General features: G+C 39.5%; 1 protein-coding gene across 2 annotated transcripts in view; it reads left to right on the forward strand.

Annotated features, from left to right (window-relative positions):
* The first annotated feature begins 596 nt into the window (after nt 1-596).
* The window catches only part of FZD3 (frizzled class receptor 3), a 99,017-nt gene continuing 78,726 nt past the window's right edge, over nt 597-20,887 (forward strand). The window contains exons 1-2 of one of the 2 annotated variants that reach the window (XM_045461607.1): nt 597-754; nt 11,592-12,243. In XM_045461607.1, the coding sequence (XP_045317563.1) occupies nt 12,055-12,243 (189 nt within the window). In that variant the 5' untranslated portion in view covers nt 597-754; nt 11,592-12,054. The remainder of the gene's footprint in view (nt 755-11,591; nt 12,244-20,887) is intronic. The other variant, XM_045461623.1, reaches the window with a different exon arrangement.

The raw sequence follows: 20,887 nt of genomic DNA on the forward strand, positions 1-20,887 counted from the left end.
AAAAATGAGAGGTTGAGTTTAGATAATCTTTAAGAACTCTTTCAGCTCTGAAATGGCTTATGTAGAAAAAGATGGGAAATGCTACCAATAACCACAATCTCCACCTGTGCACTAAGGTGCTGGCAAAGGGGATATAAACTGCTCCTAGGCAAGTATCTTGTCTAGTCTGTTGTTTAAGCGTGAAGCTCTGCAACAGGTCAGATGCCTACTCTTATCTGCACCCAGTGCCACCCTCAACACCTGTATTCCTGCTCTTGACCACCTTCAACCCCGGATCCCTAGGTCAGCACCCTCGTTCGTAGAACAGGTTTTGGTGGTCTTGCAATAACAGAATCCCCAGTTTGGGTAAAGAGTCGCCACGCTTTTTCAGCGGGGGAGGGAGGGCTTTGCAAAGAGGGCTGAGCGCATTTCAGAGAAACGCTTCCAGAGCTCGAAACCACTCCGCCGGAGCGGGATAACTAGCGCAAGGCGTCACCCAAACACGAGGCAGAGACCGGCCGAGAGCTCCGAGCCGGGACCTCCAAGCGGGTCTCAAAATGGGAGCGTGCGGCCGAGTGTGCGCAGCGCGCCTGCGCCGTGCGTGCGCGCGCGCGCTCGCTCCCTGGGCCGCGCGCTCCGGCGCTCCCGAAAGCTCGCGGTTGCTCCGAAGCGGCGCGCGCGTCGGCGGTCCTCGCTGGCTCCGTTTACCTGAGGGACCCGTGGCCGCCCCCGGCCGGCGCTACAGCCCCCTTGGAGCCGGGCCCCGAGATGTGAGGTGAGCGACGAGCCGAGCGGTTCCCCAGTCCCGCTTAGCTGGAAAAGGGCGCGGGGAGTGTGGGGAATGAGGAGGTGCCGCCGCGGCTGCCCGCTCCTCTGCCTAACCCTGTGCTGAGGAGCCACCAGCAGCTCCGGCACCTCCTCCTCCTCAGGGATCGTTATTCTCGTCGCGGCCAAAACAAAAGCCTTCGGCGCCGGGCTGTGGCGGGGCGTCGGAGGGGCTCCTTGGGACCGACGGCGGGCCGAGGGGGTGCGGAGGAGCCGAGTTTGGGGTGAGGGCTGAGGTGGGCAGACGCCCGGGAGATTATTAACCCTCTGTGTCCTAAGCCCGCGCTGGGCAACCTGTGCGAGTGTGGACCGCGGCTCCCCTTCCGCCTCCCCCTTGCCCAAATCCTTGGTGGAGGAGGGCGTCCGCGATAGGCGCCCGCTCCCTGGGTCGGCGCCGCGGGGGCGTGTGGCGCTCCCTGCTCGCCGGAGCGTGGGTGGAGGACGCGGCGGCGGCCGGGGGGAGGACAATGCATCCAGGGCTCTGGCGCCCTGGGCGTCTGGGGCCGGCCGGAGACCCACGTTAGAATTGCTTCAGGTTTAGATGTTGTGTTGGCATTTGGCCGACCTCTTCTTTCCAGTGCCTAAAAGTTGTCCCCTCCATCCCATCAGTTTGCAAAGTCTGCGCTCCCTCCCCAACGCTTCCCCCAGCTGCTCTCTTTTATGCTAATGTGCATTTGCCGTGGGGGTACTGCTGGGTAATTAATAGACGGCCTCGCAAATAAAGGTGCTGTAAAAACGTTTCAAGACATTTTAACATCTTCCTAGAGGCTCGTTAAATCTCAGGAGACTTGGAGTTAGGCGGCTCCTCTCTAGGAGAAAGCTTTTCTTTTTTCTTTCTTTTCTTTCTTTTTTTTTTTTTTTTTTTTTTTTTAGAACAAAAGCGCATGCCATCAATTTAGGCACGGGAGAGATTTGAAGTTGAAAGTTATCTACTCAATAAAAGAAACCCAATTTTTTGCCCTGAATTAAAATGAAATTTTTAATTTTGGTTCCCTAAATTTGGGCAGATGCAGCAGCAGAGCAGACTAACAGCTATAAAAAATAAAAGTATCTTAAAATCTTATTTCATAAAAGTAGCTTTGATAGACCTGTAATGTTTATTTATGGGAATTGGGTTACTTTGCAAAGCCAACACCACAAGAGCAAGGAAACAAAGACCTGACTGACATGAGGGATGTTACCTCCCTCTTCAGCCTCTTTTAGTCTTCAGTGGTGTGCTGACAGTCTAAGGAATAGACAAATCCTTAATTCTGTTATTAAGAAGAAAGATAATGCTTTCCATACATACTTTTAAGCAAATCAATACTATCTTTTTCCTCCAGGGGAAAAAAAAAAAAACAAGGCATTTACGTGAACTACTAAGCCACAAGCTACCACAAAAAGGTAAAAAGATTCAGAATTAGGGAGTGTAGGAAAGAGGTGTGAAAGCTTAACTGGGCTGGCTTGGAAGGATGGAGCTCAGGATTTAATTAAGATGCAGCCCTTTTCTTACCCTGTTGCCTTTTATTTAGTGAAATAACATGTTCCTCCTCAGCCCCCCAAATGTTTTGAAACTATTAGGAGAGTAAGTAAATAATAAAACCTACCATCCTCCCTTTCCTTTCCTACTTTTTTTTTTTTAAATCTCATCCACTTAACTAATATTCTCTACCTCTACACCTCTTCTAAATCTGTAAGAGTGTCCCATTAATAGAAGAAACGACTGTGAGCTCTATCATTCATTTCCCCATTTTAGCTGCTGTATTCCTTTGAGCTTTATTTTGTGCTTTGGGCATTTATTTAGGTGGGTTTTTCTTGGGAGTTCCATGATTGAAATATTTGAAGTAGGGAATGTTGAGAGCAACTTAATAAAGTGCACATTCTTCCTTTGTATTGTACAGCGTGGAAGGCTTTGCCATCAGAGAAGGAGAAAGGAGTTTAACTCATAATAAGTCCTCTGTTTCCCATTTGGCTTCAGGAGAAACTCTACCTATCTTAAATTTCATATTAGTTTGTTAGTAAAACTATCAGATTGTATACTCAAAAGTAATTCTGAGCATATTAATTTGTTGATGTTAGGCTGCTGTTGATTTTATTTTCTTTAGGAGACATGTGGTACATCTTTACTTTTCACAGAGGTGATGTTGTCTTTATGGTATTTTTAACCCCTAAAACTCTAGAACTATGGCTACTTAAAGCTGTAGCTGCCCACATAAAAGAGCAATAAATCAAATAAAAAGAATGATTTGGAAAGTACATGTTGAAGAAATTATTCAATATAGATTTGGAAAAAAAAGTGGCAACTCTTTACTGGCCAGGAAAGAGGTTTTAACTGAAATCCTGGTCTCTAAATTTTATCTTACTGAAATAATTTTATAGCCAAAGCATACAAACCATACAACCTTCCTAAGGGAAAAATCGGGCTTGATATTAGAGAGTTTTCTGATTAATAGATTTTAATTGGAAGAGGAAACTGGGCTAGAATTGCAATCTGATTTTTTTTTTTTTTTTTTTTTTTTTTTTTTAGTTCAGAATCTGGCCATCTTTTAACTTTTCCTTTTTTTAAAGATTTAATTTAAAAATTTTTTTAAATTGTTTTATTTTTGAGAGAGAGACAGAGTGTGAGCAGGGGAGAGACAGAGAGGGAGACACAGAATTCGAAGCAGGCTCCAAGCTGTTGGCATAGAGCCTGACATGGGGCTCGAACTCATGAGACACGAGATCATGACCTGACCTGAAGTTGATGCCTAATCTGAGCCACCCAGGTACCCCTGGATTTAAAAAAAAAAAAAAAAAATCTCTATACCCAATGTGGGGCTTGAATTCACAACTCCAAGATTAAGAGTCACATGCTCTACCCACTGAACCAGGCAGGCACCCCTTTAACTTTCCATTTTGTTTTCAAGTTGGTTGTAAAAGCTTTTCCGTTTTCTTTAGACTGTATTTTGATGTCTACCATTCATTTTGTTTTTTTTGTTTTTTTTTAAATTTTTTTTTTTGTTTTTTTTTTTTTAATTTTTTTTTCAACGTTTATTTATTTTTGGGACAGAGAGAGACAGAGCATGAACGGGGGAGGGGCAGAGAGAGAGGGAGACACAGAATCGGAAACAGGCTCCAGGCTCTGAGCCATCAGCCCAGAGCCCGACGCGGGGCTCGAACTCACGGACCGCGAGATCGTGACCTGGCTGAAGTCGGACGCTTAACCGACTGCGCCACCCAGGCGCCCCTACCATTCATTTTGATTTTGAACCTAAATGTATTTGTTTTTCCTGTTTGGGTTTTTAAACCCTGTCATCACTGAGCACATTGTATGATTAGGTTATTTGTGGCACAGATGGACTTTAAAAATTAGATGAAATAGACCTGAAAAGAAATCCTCATTCTGAGATTAATAGGAATTGAGGCCCTTGAATTAAATATGAAGCTATATAAACTCAGCAACCAGGAAACAAAATTTTGAGACTGAATTTATTTTTTAGATAATAAGATGTGGAAAACAAATGGCCAAAGGATATATGGATTTTAGGAAAAGGAAAGTAACACTTAGAACAGTGAATATGCTTTGACTGTATATTTTCTCTAACAATACAGTAATTTTCCTTGGAGGAGGAACTTCATTATCAAGAAATAGTCATTGCTGGTCCTTGCAGTGCATTCTTGGGAAACTGAAAGAAGACAATATCCCTCCTGTTCCCACTGTAGCCCCTGTGTGTGAGACAACCTGTGGATGGTATTTCATAATTGGAAATGCAAAACGTTGTATATACATATAAGGTGTCAAGAAAATTAAATCTGAACTGAGAATGATGAAATGGATCACTTTCTGTACAATGTGAATTGAAATAGAATTACTGAACATAATCTTTTGCGGGACCCTCTTGACAGCCCTCAGGGCCTACTTTGTCAGTATTTCCGGATTCAGTCTGCTTTCCTCTTCAGTTGCTGCATCCTGCTTTTCCCACCTGTGTTTTTTGGGTCTGGCTTTGTAGCCAGCCTGAAAACAGCCTCCTAAAAGTTGCATCTCCTACCCCCCTCCCCTTTTTTATTTTGAGGGGGAGAGAGAGAGAGAGAGAATATCTTAAGCAGGTTCTAAGCTCAGTGTGGAGCCACACACAGGGCTTGATCCCATGACTCTGGGATCATGACCTGAGCCAAAATTAAGAGTCAGATGCTCAACCAGCTGAGCTATGCCAGGCGCCCCTCCTACCCCTTTATTGCTGTTTTTCAGGACAGATACTTGGCTTATTTTATTTTAAGGGCTTTTATTTTTTATTTATTTTTAAAAATTTTTAATGTTTATATTTGAGAGAGAGAGAGACAGAGCATGAGTGGGGGAGGGACAGAGAGAGAGAGAGAGAGACAGAATCTGAAGCAGGCTCCAGGCTGTCAGCACAGAGAGAGAGAGAGAGAGAGAGAGAGAGAGAGAGAGAATCTGAAGCAGGCTCCAGGCTGTCAGCACAGAGCCTGACGCGGGGCTCAAACTCACGAACTGTGAGATCATGACCTGAGCTGAAGTTGGAGCTTAACCAACTGAGCCACCCAGGTGCCCCTATTTTAAGGGCTTTTAAAATTAATATTCAAAGGAAAGCTGGTAAGATCAGATTTCTGATGTTACACTTTCATAAAAATTAGATGTGTCAAGTCCTTTTGTTTTCTAATGGAATGATAAGTAACTTAGTTTTCCAAGCATCTTTCATTGCTCTGCAAAGGAGTGTGTGTCTTTTCCTACAAGTAGGGCATGAACAGCTATTGCTATATCACTCACTTTCTGATGAGCCCTGGCCTCTGATGGTGTTTACTCCAATTATGTTAACTTAGCAGGTTCCTTTATTTATTTGAGATATTGCAGATTCCTATAATAAACAATGTAATATCAGTAAGAATGCCAAAATGACTGTTAATCTTTGTTTAAGAGTTGCTGTTACATTGGCAGGACCTCTTTGGGTCCATGATCTTCTCTATTTTCTATAGATCTGTAACTTCAACTTGCAACTTTTTCCTAGGTTGTACTTTAGGAAAACCTTAGGAAAAATCACTTTTGTTACCCACGCAATCCTGTTTAGAAGCAGTATCTCATTGTTACTAAAGAGAGATTTGGAATATATATCAAAAGTTCTTTTATTTATTAAAAAATTTTTTTAGGGGCGCCTGGGTGGCGCAGTCGGTTAAGTGTCCGACTTCAGCCAGGTCACGATCTCGCAGTCCGTGAGTTCGAGCCCCGCATCAGGCTCTGGGCTGATGGCTCAGAGCCTGGAGCCTGTTTCCGATTCTGTGTCTCCCTCTCTCTCTGCCCCTCCCCCGTTCATGCTCTGTCTCTCTCTGTCCCCAAAAAAATGTTGAAAAAAAAATTTTTTTTTTAAATTTTTTTAAATATTTACTTTGAATATATAGAGAGAGACAGAGCAGGAACAGGGGTGGGGAAGCAGAGAGACAGGGAGACACAGAATCCGAAGCAGGCTCCAGGCTCCGAGCTCTCAGTGCACAGCCTGATGTGGGGCTTGAACTCACGAACTATGAGATTATGACCTGAGCTGAAGTTGGACACTTAACTGACCAAGCCACCAGGTGCCCCCTTTTATTTTGTTTGTTTTTTTTCTTAGTGTTTACTTATTTATTTTGAGAGAGAGAATCCCAAGCAGGCTCTGCACTGTCAGTGCAGAGCCCAATGTGGGGCTTGATCCCATGAACCCTGAGATCATGACCTGAGCTGAAATCAAGAGTTGGACACTTTAAGCAACCGAGCCACCCAGGCACCCCTGAAGAGTTCTTTTAAAATGTGCATACCATTTGATTCAGCTGATAGGTCATCTGATTTTTTTAATATTGAAAATCAGGTGGCTGCCTGGGTGGCTTAGTTGGTTAAGCATCTGACTTCGGCTCAGGTCATGATCTCACAGTTTGTGGGTTCTGGCCCCACATAGGGCTCTGAGCTGTCAGCTCTGGATTCTGTGTGGATTTTGGATTCTGTGTTTCCCTTTCTCCCTGCCCCTCCCCCACTCACGCTCTGTCTCAAATGAATAAATGTTAAAAAAATATATATATATTGAAAAACAGTTTTGGGGCCCCTGGTGACTCAGTTAAGTGTCCAACTCTTGATTTTAGCTCAGGTCATCATCTCATGCTTCGTGAATTCGAGCCCTGCATAGGGCTCTGCACTGACAGCAGGGAGTCAGCTTGGGATTCTGTGTCTGTCTCTCTTTCTCTCTCTCAAAATAAATAAACTTAACAAAAATCAGTTTTTACTCAAACTAAATTGATCATTGCTCTTTTGCTTTTCTTTCTACCTGCAGTAGGGCATTAGAGTGTCCCCTGGCTTGTTGCTCAATTAGCAGCCAATAAATCAGTGATTCACCAATGTTTATTCTTGTTAGCCAGTCAGTACACATTTATAGATTTAGCAGAGCTAATTATTTCATACACAGAGTAATATACCATAGGTTCTTTCATAAAATCTCAGAGCATTTATTTTATTTTTTAAGTAATTGAAATAGTTTTATTCTGTGCATTTTTTTTTTTTCACAAAAATGGGATATATATGCTGTTTAGGAAATTGTTTTAATTTTATTTTTTACCTATTGTTACTGTCTTACCATGTCAGTAGATACAGATCTTGCTCATTGTTTTTAGTGACTACGTAATATTTCACTACGTGGTTGTGCCATAGTGGGTTTTTTTGTTTTTTGAGAGAGAGAGAGAACACATACACAGAAGTGAGCTGGAAGAGTGGGGGAGAGAAAGAGAGAGGGAGGGAGGGAGAAAATCCTAAACGGGCTCCATGCTCAGCACAGAGACTTACACAGGGCTCAATCCCATGACCTGGGATCATGACCTGAGGCAAAATCAAGAGTCTGACACTCAACCAACTGATCTACCCAGGCACCCCTGTACCTTAGTGTTTTGTTTTGTTTTTTAATTTTTTAAAATATCCATTTATTTTTGAGAGAGAGCGCGCTAGCAGGGGAGGGTCAGAGAGACAGGGAGACACAGAATCCAAAGCAGGCTCCAGGCCCAGAGCTGTCAGCACAGAACCCAATGTGGGGCTCAAACTCCTGAACCGTGAGATTATGACCTGAGGTAAAGTCAGACACCTAACCAACTGAGCCACCCAGGCGCCCCTGTACCATAGTTTTTTTGTTTGTTTGTTTGTTTGTTTGTTTTTAAATTTTTTTTTTTCAACTTTTATTTTTTTGGGACAGAGAGAGACAGAGCATGAACGGGGGGAGGGGCAGAGAGAGAGGGAGACACAGAATCGGAAACAGGCTCCAGGCTCTGAGCCATCAGCCCAGAGCCTGACGCGGGGCTCGAACTCACGGACCGCGAGATCGTGACCTGGCTGAAGTCGGACGCCTAACCGACTGCACCACCCAGGCGCCCCTGTTTGTTTGTTTTTAACAAGTCCCTTATTGGTAGGCTTTTAGGTTGTTTCAAGGTTTTTTTTTTTTTTTTTTCTTTTTTGAGAAAGAGCACTACACTGCAAGTGGGGGAGGGAACAGAGGCAGAGGGAGAGAGAGAATTCCAAGCAGGCTCCATGCTGTAGGCAGAGAGAGGGAGGGAGGGAGGGAGGGAGAGAGAGAGAGAGAGAGAACGACCCAAGCAGGCTCCATGCTGCCTGTGCAGAGCCCAGTGTGGGGTCAAACTCACAAACTGTGAAATCATAACCTGAGCAGAAATCAAGAGCGGGATTGCTTAACTGACTGAGCCACCCAGGCCCCCCAGCTAGTTTTTTATTTTATAAACAATGTTACTCTAACATTTTGTTTATGCATCATATGTACTTGTGTGTTTACTTAGAATAGAGAATATATTTATTGCATCAAATTGTGCACGTTTTAAGGGCTTTTGATGTAAGTAGCCATTTTTTAAAAATACCAACCAGTTTACAGTAGTATATCAAGTTGTTAGAATGTTGAAAGTGTTCTTTTTTTCTGTACCCTCTCCAATCCTGTGTTCTCTTCGTTGTTATTTTTGCCTGAGTGGTGAAAATGTTCTCTCATATTTGCATTTTTTTTATGAGTAAAGTTGAATATCTTTTCACATATTTGTTGGTTATTTGCAGTTCGGTTATAAGTTTATGTTCTTCTCCCATTTTTCTATTAAAGTGTTATTCTTTATTTGCTTTTATTTTTTAAATTTGTTTTATGTATTTTGCTAAGCATTTAATTATTTTTAAATATACCTATACTCTGTTTCTCTTTTAGGATAGCATATCTCAAAACATGACTTACGGGCCGCTTGTAATAGTATCTGAGATGATTGGTTAGAAAATGCAGTTCATTTTCCAGAGATTCAGATTTCTTAGACTTGTGAGGGGATTCATGAATCTGCTACACATTAAAATTAGAGAGAACCTCTGATTTGGAGGAAATATAAAGTAAGATTTTTACTCTTTTTGTCTTATTGAGTTTACTTTTTTCTTATTTCAATAATCATAAACTACAGTCTTAAAATATTAAGATTGTCATCCTACTTCAGCCTAACAATAGATTTTACAGGAGTGTTTTGATATATGGTAATTTGGATGTTGTGGTACACAAAGGAAACCATTTTAGAAGGCGGTGGGAAGCTTCACTTCTACATGAGGAAAAGAAGTAACCAAGAGGAAATCAGGTAAAATAAAGTGGGTAGAAGTATCAGGAGGTGTCTCATCTAGTTTTAAAAACTCAGTGAGGTATTTTTCATTCCTTCTTTTATATGGTAGTTGTCTTTGAACCACAAATTTGAAACAGTGAAATTTTAAAAACTCTTCAGTTTAAATGAACTTCAAAAAATTTTTGGTATTACTATATATTCAGTAAGGAGCAGTGTTCTCTTTAGTAGTTTTTTTTTTTTTTTTTTTTAAAGTTCTAAGCAGATGAACTTGCTGCATAAGCAGCAAACTACAAAGACTGAACTTACATGGATATTTTAATGTTGTAAACTGATAAAGCTTTCAGTAGTTTTTTTTGACACACATTTAATGGTATGCATGATTGTTACTGTGTTGCATGTAATTAAGCTTAATTGTAAATGATTATGTTTACTACCAGTTTTTAAAATTTTTTTTTTTTTTCAACGTTTATTCATTTTTGGGACAGAGAGAGACAGAGCATAAACGGGGGAGGGGCAGAGAGAGAGGGAGACACAGAATCGGAAACAGGCTCCAGGCTCTGAGCCATCAGCCCAGAGCCCGACGCGGGGCTCGAACTCACGGACCGCGAGATCGTGACCTGGCTGAAGTCGGACGCTTAACCGACTGCGCCACCCAGGCGCCCCATGTTTACTACCAGTTTTATATAGCCAGACCCCACATTTCTGGGGCCAGTTTGAAGGAAGGAAAAATATGGCAGGCCAAGAAGCTGTCGCAAAGATCTCTAACTTAGAGATTTTGTATAGAGAGATTAGTCATTTGGAGCAAAGATTGGCTCATAACCTTAATATTCCAAATTCTAATTCTTAGACTCTCCTTTTCCCTTCCTCCACTCAATACCATGTACTACAGGAAGAAACTAGAAAGATTGAACCACTGCTTTATTTTATCCGAATAGTTTTTTCTGCCTAATAACTAAAGCTTGGGATGCAGAGGTCCCAAGCATTGAGAGTGAACAAAGAACAGTTTCTTTCCCTGCTTCAGTGAAACCAGTCCAGGTCTCAAGATCTAAACTGTCATGGGCCCTAGTATTTAAGTTGTCTTATTAACCTGTGTCTCTGAGAATTTCTGAACCTGACCATTCTCATGTTTTCCGAGCTCAGGCTTTCCACAACAAACTTAGAAATACTCAATGCATATAAAACAAAATGAAATTAAAGTAAATTCAACATCATTATTAAGCCAAGTGAAAGTATAACAACTTAGTATATGCTTTCTTCCTACCAGACCTACCTTCTACCCTGTCCACTACCTCTCAGCCCCAAATAAGATATGTATCTTGCCTCTGGAAAAGTAGGAGCAAGTGAAAATACTATAAAGCTTAGTGGAAACCATAACTGGGAATCCTATTCCTGCTGTGTTTTGTTGTTGTTGTTGTTGTTTTTAGGGATGATTTTTATTCTTTGCAGCCTGGCTGTGCAATGAAACATTTGTTAGTCAAATATTTCTACATCTATGGTACAAAGTTTTTGTACTATCTAAAAAGATGATGTAATGTTGGAAAAATTTCCTGATAGTACTTTAGAACCTTCTATTTGCCAATTCACTATTGGTTGATGGAGGTAGCCTTTGTATAACTGTGATTCAGTAATAAAATTACCTAATCTTTGATGCTGCTTTACCATTTTATAAAGTATGTTTACATATATTATCTCAGTTCACTCATATGTCATCCTTGTAAAGGAGGTAGTATTTTCAGAAGAAAAATTCTGAGTTCAGAGAAGTTAAATAGTACGTTTACACTTACACAGCTAGTAAGGGACTTGAATTCATATCTTTCAATTTATTTATATTTCACCTTTTTCACAAATACATTCTGCCAAGCCAGTTCATGTAAAAATGTACTATTAATGATTAAAACACATAAAGTAAATTTTAAATTTAATAGTTCCAATTATGGCATATTTAAATTAGGACAATAGCATAAGCATTTTTTAAAATGGATCAGTTATATCTGTGACAAATGAAAAACTGCCATTCTAGATAAGAAATAAAACCGTATGTTGGCAATTGAGGGAAGAAAATTTGCCTTTAAATTCTGGTTAAGGATTGTCTTAGTATATCTATAGCATAAATGATAAGTAGAAAAACTCTACTGTGTCTCTGAAATACTCATGTATTTTATCTATTAGGTCAGTATGACATCTTTCATGAAAGATTGTTTTATTTCTCTTTCTCTTAGTTCATTGTTGGTGTACGGAAACACAGATTTTTGTATATTGATTTTGTATCCTGCAACGTCACTGAACTCATCAAAGATTTTGAGAGGAAATTAATTTCTTTCATTAAAAAATACTTCTCAGATATTTCAATCAGAGGAAGAAATAGCTCTTCTCCTAAGATGGAATCTGTTGTTTGGGAATGTGGTTGATCAACTTGATATGTTGGCCAAATGTGCCCTATGTAATAAAATGAAAAGAAGAGACAAGATGATGTCATTTTCCCATATTGTGAAACCAAAAACAAATGCCTTTTGTGAGATCAAGCTAACAAACCTCTGACGGTGCAGAGTATTTAACTGTTTGAAGAACTTAACAGTAAGATATAGAAGAAAAACTTTCAAGCTGAGACCTGCAGGTGTATAAAGATCTAAAATACATATTGAGTAGGCCTCATCATCCGAATCTCATTCAGATCCAGGAAGGATGGCTATGAGTTGGATTGTCTTCTACGTTTGGCCCTTGACTATATTTGTGGGGCATATAGGTGGGCACAGTTTGTTTTCTTGCGAACCTATTACCTTGAGGATGTGCCAAGATTTGCCTTATAATACTACCTTCATGCCTAATCTTCTGAATCACTATGACCAACAGACAGCTGCTTTAGCAATGGAGGTAAGACTTGTTCTATTATTTGACATATCTTAGACAATGATTCTTACATTGTCTTGTTACTAATCTAATGAAAGTGATAACAGCAAAAGAATATATTATTTTTAACTGTCTTGTACATTAAAAAATTAGAGATTTAAGTTCAAACTCTAATAGATTGAAGAATTTATGTTTGGGGAATGTTACTCTTGACCTATTTTTAGACATGCTTTTATATAAAGAAATATGAAACACTGGTACATGGGAGATAATAGTTATTCAGAAATTCAAAATTGTGCAAGTTATGATTACATTTTTTTCCTGTTTGGCTGGTCATAAAACCTCAGATAAAGAGTAGACTATAATAATAATATTCACAAATCAATCCTTAAGTATTGAAGGTAACATGATCTTGTGAAATAAATTCTTTTGTTCAGCCTTTAGGCTGGTGTTTGTCATATTTGAATTTTCTTAAAATTTAAAAACATTTTTCTCATTTTACTTTGTTCACATCAATTTAAGAAGGATCACTCCTGATGAATGAAGGTTTGGTTGTGTAAATTATGTTGTTGACCTGTCACAATTTTATGAAAATTTGTTGCCTTTCTTGAATTTTTCTACTGGTAACTCTTCAGGTAACTTTTTAATGATTTTACTTTAGAAACTATGGCAAATTAATGAATACAGTTAACAGTAGGTTTAAATAAATATGCATGCATTTCTGTAGAGGCTTTAGAATTGTGGACAAGGATAATATGTTTACCAGGCGAGAATCAGGGAGGCCGTGGATGGTGGCAGTAGGGAGCATAGGTTTATACAAACCTGGGTTTGAATTCTAGCTCTGTCACTTTCTAGCTTTATTACTTTGGGCAAATTATGTGAACTTTCTTACCATAGTTTCTTTGCTATGTAAAGCTTCTTGTAAAATGGAGCTAATAATAATTATACGTAGAATGTTTTGTACTTTAGCCTTTAATCTATTGTTACAGTGTTTTCAGCACATTGAGGCCTATGTGTTTTGGAATTTTTCATTTTATGGTAAAACCCAAAGATTCATTACTTCCAAGTAGACTAGCATAAGTGTGTCTAGGAAAATTGGTAGAAAGATTATTGTTCATAGATTAAAAAAAAATTTTTTTTTTAACGTTTATTTATTTTTGAGACACAGACAGAGCATGAACGGGGGAGGGGCAGAGAGAGAGGGAGACACAGAATCAGAAGCAGGCTCCAGGCTCTGAGCCATCAGCCCAGAGCCCGACGTGGGACTCGAACCCACGGACTGTGAGATCGTGACCTGAGCTGAAGTCAGACGCGCAACCGACTAAGCCACCCAGGCGCCCCCTTTTTTTTTTTTTTTTTAATTTTTTTTTTTAACGTTTATTTATTTTTGAGACAGAGACAGCATAGATTTTTAAATGTGAAGGGCATCTTATATATTCTAAATATTTGAAAATATTATAGAGGTTGAACAAAACATTTTCTGCTCTTCTGAATATACAAGGTATAACTAGCTTGGTACAGGCTAGCCAAGAGAGATTTGGTATAGACTATCAGATTAGGATATGAAAATGGGTATTGGTTTAGTACATTAATTTGGTTCTGGGCATAGCAGTCCTTGCTGTTTTTTGAAACTATCAATTCTCTCACAAAGAAATTGAAGTAGGAAAACCTTTGTTTTTAGTATCATAAATCAGTGTAATTCCTTTGGGAAGTAGATAGGGTAGTAAGAAGCAAGTCATCAAGGTATTTGAATTGATGTGGGTTCAGCTTTTGACTCTTCTTTGTAGTAGCTTTAAGACTGAACAAGTCCCTTAACAAGTCCCTTAGCCTTGGTTTCTTCATTTGTGAAACTGGCAGTAATAACAAAAATACTTTAAAGGGCTGTTAGGATTAAACAAGAAATTTATAAAGTAGCTAGCACAGTGTATAGCATACAAAGGTGATCTGCAAATGTTAATTCTATTCCAAATTCCATTTCTAAATGATCCCAAAGAGAAGGTACTAGAAAAGTTAATATATTTGTTCCAAATAAACTTGCATTCATTTGTAGGCTCTTGGGACATTCATGATGATGACATAGTAAACTGTCACTAACCTCTTCTTAAAGTTGCCTGTGTAGTCTACGTATTTTATTGGCAATAAGGTTGCTTCTGTTTAAATTTCACACGTTTTAGGGAGAGCACCTCAGTGGGCAATATTTTCTAAGGGAAGGCTCCAGTTCTTTGAAGTAAAGTTGCAGATAGTTTTTTTTTTTTTTTTTTTTTACCATTTAACTGTTTTTTTTTTATTTTATTTTTTTTTATTTTTTTATTTTTTTTTTTTATTTTTTTTTATTTTTTATAATATATGAAATTTATTGTCCAAATTGGTTTCCATAAAACACCCAGTGCTCATCCCAAAAGGTGCCCTCCTCCATACCCATCACCCACCCTCTCCTCCCTCCCACCCCCCATCAACCCTCAGTTTGTTCTCAGTTTTTAACAGTCTCTTATGCTTTGGATCTCTCCCACTCTAACCTCTTTTTTTTTTTTTTTTTTTCCTTTTTTCCTCCCCCTCCCCCACGGGTTCCTGTTACGTTTCTCAGGGTCCACATAAGAGTGAAACCATATGGTATCTGTCTTTCTCTGTATGGCTTATTTCACTTAGCATCACACTCTCCAGTTCCATCCACGTTGCTACAAAAGGCCATATTTCATTTTTTCTCATTGCCACGTAGTATTCCATTGTGTATATAAACCACAATTTCTTTATCCATTCATCAGTTGATGGACATTTAGGCTCTTTCCATAATTTGGCTATTGTTGAGAGTGCTGCTATGAACATTGGGGTACAAGTGCCCCTATGCATCAGTACTCCTGTATCCCTTGGATAAATTCCCAGCAGTGCTATTGCTGGGTCATAGGGTAGGTCTATTTTTAATTTTCTGAGGAACCTCCACACTGTTTTCCAGAGCGGCTGCACCAATTTGCATTCCCACCAACAGTGCAAGAGGGTTCCCGTTTCTCCACATCCTCGCCAGCATCTATAGTCTCCTGATTTGTTCATTTTGGCCACTCTGACTGGCGTGAGGTGATACCTGAGTGTGGTTTTGATTTGTATTTCCCTGATAAGGAGCGACGCTGAACATCTTTTCATGTGCCTGTTGGCCATCCGGATGTCTTCTTTAGAGAAGTGTCTATTCATGTTTTCTGCCCATTTCTTCACTGGGTTATTTGTTTTTCGGGTGTGGAGTTTGGTGAGCTCTTTATAGATTCTGGATACTAGCCCTTTGTCCGATATGTCATTTGCAAATATCTTTTCCCATTCCGTTGGTTGCCTTTTAGTTTTGTTGGTTGTTTCCTTTGCTGTGCAGAAGCTTTTTATCTTCATAAGGTCCCAGTAATTCACTTTTGCTTTTAATTCCCTTGCCTTTGGGGATGTGTCGAGTAAGAGATTGCTACGGCTGAGGTCAGAGAGGTCTTTTCCTGCTTTCTCCTCTAAGGTTTTGATGGTTTCCTGTCTCACATTCAGGTCTTTTATCCATTTTGAGTTTATTTTTGTGAATGGTGTGAGAAAGTGGTCTAGTTTCAACCTTCTGCATGTTGCTGTCCAGTTCTCCCAGCACCATTTGTTAAAGAGGCTGTCTTTTTTCCATTGGATGTTCTTTCCTGCTTTGTCAAAGATGAGTTGACCATACGTTTGTGAGTCTAGTTCTGGGGTTTCTATTCTATTCCATTGGTCTATGTGTCTGTTTTTGTGCCAATACCATGCTGTCTTGATGATGACAGCTTTGTAGTAGAGGCTAAAGTCTGGGATTGTGATGCCTCCTGCTTTGGTCTTCTTCTTCAAAATTCCTTTGGCTATTCGGGGCCTTTTGTGGTTCCATATGAATTTTAGGATTGCTTGTTCTAGTTTCGAGAAGAATGCTGGTGCAATTTTGATTGGGATTGCATTGAATGTGTAGATAGCTTTGGGTAGTATTGACATTTTGACAATATTTATTTTTCCAATCCATGAGCAGGGAATGTCTTTCCATTTCTTTAAATCTTCTTCAATTTCCTTCGTAAGCTTTCTATAGTTTTCAGCATACAGATCCTTTACATCTTTGGTTAGATTTATTCCTAGGTATTTTATGCTTCTTGGTGCAATTGTGAATGGGATCAGTTTCTTTATTTGTCTTTCTGTTGCTTCATTGTTAGTGTATAAGAATGCAACTGATTTCTGTACATTGATTTTGTATCCTGCAACTTTGCTGAATTCATGTATCAATTCTAGCAGACTTTTGGTGGAGTCTATCGGATTTTCCATGTATAATATCATGTCATCTGCAAAGAGCGAAAGCTTGACTTCATCTTTGCCAATTTTGATGCCTTTGATTTCCTTTTGTTGTCTGATTGCTGATGCTAGAACTTCCAGCACTATGTTAAACAACAGCGGTGAGAGTGGGCATCCCTGTCGTGTTCCTGATCTCAGGGAAAAAGCTCTCAGTTTTTCCCCGTTGAGGATGATGTTAGCTGTGGGCTTTTCATAAATGGCTTTTATGATCTTTAAGTATGTTCCTTCTATCCCGGCAGATAGTTTTTTATTGCATGGTTGTCAATATCAGGACAGTGATGCCACTGACAAAAAGAGATGTCAGTTTGAGAGTGTAAAGTTTCTGTAATAGCAGAGGACATGGGAACTCAGCAGTCAACACAACATCCTTCCAAATGGAAGTAAGGATCTTGAGTCCTTACAAGGACTCGAATCTGCTGATGACACCCTCTATCTCTGCTCTCAGAAAATGTATGTCAGCTTTTACCAGGAGCAAGTCATTGGAGCCAACAATTGGAGGACATTTTTGAGTGTTCATTGTGGGACTTGGTGAATTAAAGGATAATTTCCTAAGTGCAGCATCTTTTAGCAGGCCCATGTTTCAAGCCTGCCTAGGGTTCATTCCTGTACTGATGAGTGCCTGGAATATAATAGTATATGGCAGTGAGAGAGGGATACCACAGATGAGAGGAAATATAGAATCTGGGTTATCTCAAATTTGATTATTCATAGTCAACAGGTTGGCTGTTCTTTCATTGTAGATACAGGGTTCTTAGTACTTTCATTGAAATTGGAACATGTTTTTTTTTTTTTTTTTTTTTTTTAATTTTTTTTTTTCAACGTTTATCTATTTCCGGGACAGAGAGAGAGACAGAGCATGAACGGGGGAGGGGCAGAGAGAGAGGGAGACACAGAATCGGAAACAGGCTCCAGGCTCTGAGCCATCAGCCCAGAGCCCGACGCGGGGCTCGAACTCCCGGACCGCGAGATCGTGACCTGGCTGAAGTCGGACGCTTAACCGACTGCGCCACCCAGGCGCCCCGAAATTGGAACATGTTTAAATAAATGGGTTAATGTATCAATTCATTAAGTTAGAAAAGATCTTTGCTTGTATGTTTCTCTGTTCCTCCCTTCCAAAACATACTCATCTATACACAGACACACACGCTAAATTTTTGCAAGTTCTTAACTTGGTATCTTTCTCTTTGAGTATCAGTGGCTTTTGATAGAAAACAACTTTTTTTTTCCTCCTTCCTGAGTTTTCCAAACCATTTTGAGCTGTCTGGATTGCTAAGTTAATTTTTGGGAGCTGTCCAGTGTGGACAACAAATTGTCAACAAATTGTAACTATCTTTACCAACCACACCGTTATCAGGTATTTATGACTCCATTGGTAATAAAAGAGATCTTAAGAGCCTCTCCCCCTATACTAAATAAATGCAGTTGAATAGGAAGGGGACAGTTTAGTGGAAAAAGCACTGAAATGGAGATAAGAAATTTGTATTTTGCCACTAACTAGTTTTGTCACTTCTTTGTGTTGGTTTCTTCTAGGAAGTGATTCTTTTTCCCTGTCCATTTTAAATACAAGGTTGTTAAGATCAAATGATGTAAGTGATCTGTATATTTAAAAACTTTGAGGGGCACCTGGGTGGCTCAGTCGTTAGCATCTGAGTTCGGTTCAGGTCATGATCTCACGCTTTGTGAGTTCGAGTCCCACATCCCGTGAGCTTGTGCCCCGCTTGGGTGAGCACGAGCCCTACTTTGGATGAGCCCTGCTTCTCTCTCTCTCTCTCCTTGTGAGATTCTCTCTCCCCCTCACTTGTGCCCTCTTTCTCTCAAAAGAATAAAAATAAAAACTTTGGAAAGTTAAAGTGCTGTGTGAATGCAAAATAGTAGTCCTTGTTGTCTGTCACCCTGTCATCCTTTTAACTTTAGTTAGTATGTGGAACAAGCACTCTTACCTCTTTAGGAGGTTGATCACTTGTCTTTTTTTTTTTTTTTTCTTTTTTTTTTTTTTTTAAAGGAAACTTGACCACTGTAGAATAATCAGAGGAAAAACTTTTGGGATGGTTTGTGTTTTGCCTCCATTTCCTGTTTTTTGTCATCTGCATTAAAGATTTTCTATAGCATGGAGAGCTGGCTGGCTGGCAGTGGGATAGATCCTGCTGAGAACAACAGAGCCTAAAAGCCTCAAATCCTTGGTATTCTTTATGATTCATTAAGATCAAAACATGTTTGGGGGCACCTGGGTTGGTTCAGTTGGTTAAGTGTCTGACTTTGGCTCAGGTTTATGGGTTTGAGCCCCGTGTTGGGCTCTATGCTGATAGCTCAGAGCCTGGAGCCTGCTTTGGATTCTGTGTCTCCCTCTCTCTCTGCTCCTCCCCCCCCCCCCCCCCCCCATGCTCTGTCTGTCTCTGTCTCTCAAAAATAAACATTTAAAAAAATTTTTTTTGTAAAGAACAGAACATGTTTGAACCAGTCTTGCTGTTATCCAAACTCAAATTGTACCTTAAAAAAAAAAACTTTTGGGGCACCTGGGTGGCACAGTTTGGTTAAGCGTCCAGCCTCGGCTCAGGTCATGATCTCACAGTCTGTGAGTGCGAGCCCCGCATCAGGCTCTGTGCTGACAGCTCAGAGCCTGGAACCTGCTTCAGATTCTGTGTCTCCCTCTCAATCTGCCCCTCCCCTGCTCACACTTTTGTCTGTCTGTCTGTCTGTCTCTCTCTCTCAAAAATAAATAAACATTAAAAAAAAACCTTTTTGGGGCACCTGGGTGGCTCGGTCGGTTAAGCATCCGATCTCGGCTCAGGTCATGATCTCGCGGTCCGTGAGTTCGAGCTGTGCTGACAGCTTAGAGCCTGGAGCCTGTTTCAGATTCTGTGTCTCCCTCTCTCTATGACCCTCCCCTGTTCATGCCCTGTCTCTCTCTGTCTCAAAAATAAATAAAACGTTAAAAAAAACCTTTTTATTATAGTAAATCTCAATTATATGGAAATGTAGATAAGATAATATAGTGGACAACATATATCCATCATCCGGCTTCAAAAATTATCAACTGACAGCTAGTTTTGTTTCAATTGTGACTGCATGTCCAGCTGGGTTACTTTGAAGCAAATCTCTAATACCATAATTTCATCCGTAAATATTTCTGTGTAAATCTCTAAAAAGTAAGGGCTCTTTCAAAATGTATAAACACCGTACTTTTATCTCTTTGTCAGTATCCTCAAATGTCCAGTTGATGTTCAAATTACTTTGATCATTTCACATTTTATATAGTTGGCTTTTCAAATCAGGGTTCATCTATCCCATTCAATTGAGAGGTCTCATAAGTTTCTTTTAACATATAATTTCTCCTTCCCTTTCCTCTCTCCTTTTTTTCTTGTAATGCGTTTGCCATATGGAGTTTCCCATAGTCTTTATTTTGCCGATTGCATCCGTGTGGTTTGATTTACCATGTTCCTTTGTCTCCCTTTTTAATTTTTTTAAAGAATACTTCATAGGCCTATAATACTTGGTTGTCACTCTTTATAATTTTTAGCAGCCATTCTTGATCATTTCTTAGATCGGTAATTTCATTAAAGTTTTGTAAAAGGGTGATATTCTAATTCTGTCACTCTTTTCTCAGCTGGAATGCTTTATAAACAGAAATTTCCTGTCTTTACTGTTGGGCTACTGAGTTAGACTCTTGTACAGTTTATGTAAGAAAGACAGGATATATACTTGATCATTCTCCTGAATTTAGTAGTTTTTAAGATAATGAGTACCCTTCAGAGGTGACCATTGAAGTCTTTTTTTTTTTTTTAAAGGTATCATTATGAACTTGTGAATTTAACATATTTGATGTGTTTCAATCCTACTCGAGTTATTATTCCTATTGGAGCTCTAACTACACTGTCTTTGGTAGTGGGAGCCTCTTCAAGATAGCGCCTGGGTTTTTGACACTACTCTAGCTTGCTTGCTTTCTGGTATGATCCAAGCTCCTTTCTTAAAATTCTGCCTCAAACTTTGAACCAGAGATTTCCCTAGAGAGCACTGGTTCCTTTTAGTTGGAAATGATATTTAGAGACCATTATCTGGGTGCTAAGCCTGTTGATACTAGGTTAGCCATTTTTAGGCCTATTCGTAGACAAAACTAGGAAATAAATTTAAATTTATTTAAATATTTATTTAAATTTAAATATAAATTTAAATTTAAATTTTTAAATTTATTATTTTTTTTTCACTTCTCAGTATGATTTAATTTGCATTTTTCTTATGGATAAGTTAAAATATCATTTTATATACTTAATAGTCAGTTGTAGTTCTTTTTATTTCTTTTTTATATATAATTTATTGACAAATTGGTTTCCATATAACACCCAGTGCTCATCTCAAC

This window comes from Leopardus geoffroyi, chromosome B1 (assembly GCF_018350155.1).
Source record: "Leopardus geoffroyi isolate Oge1 chromosome B1, O.geoffroyi_Oge1_pat1.0, whole genome shotgun sequence".
Lineage (NCBI taxonomy): Eukaryota > Metazoa > Chordata > Mammalia > Carnivora > Felidae > Leopardus > Leopardus geoffroyi.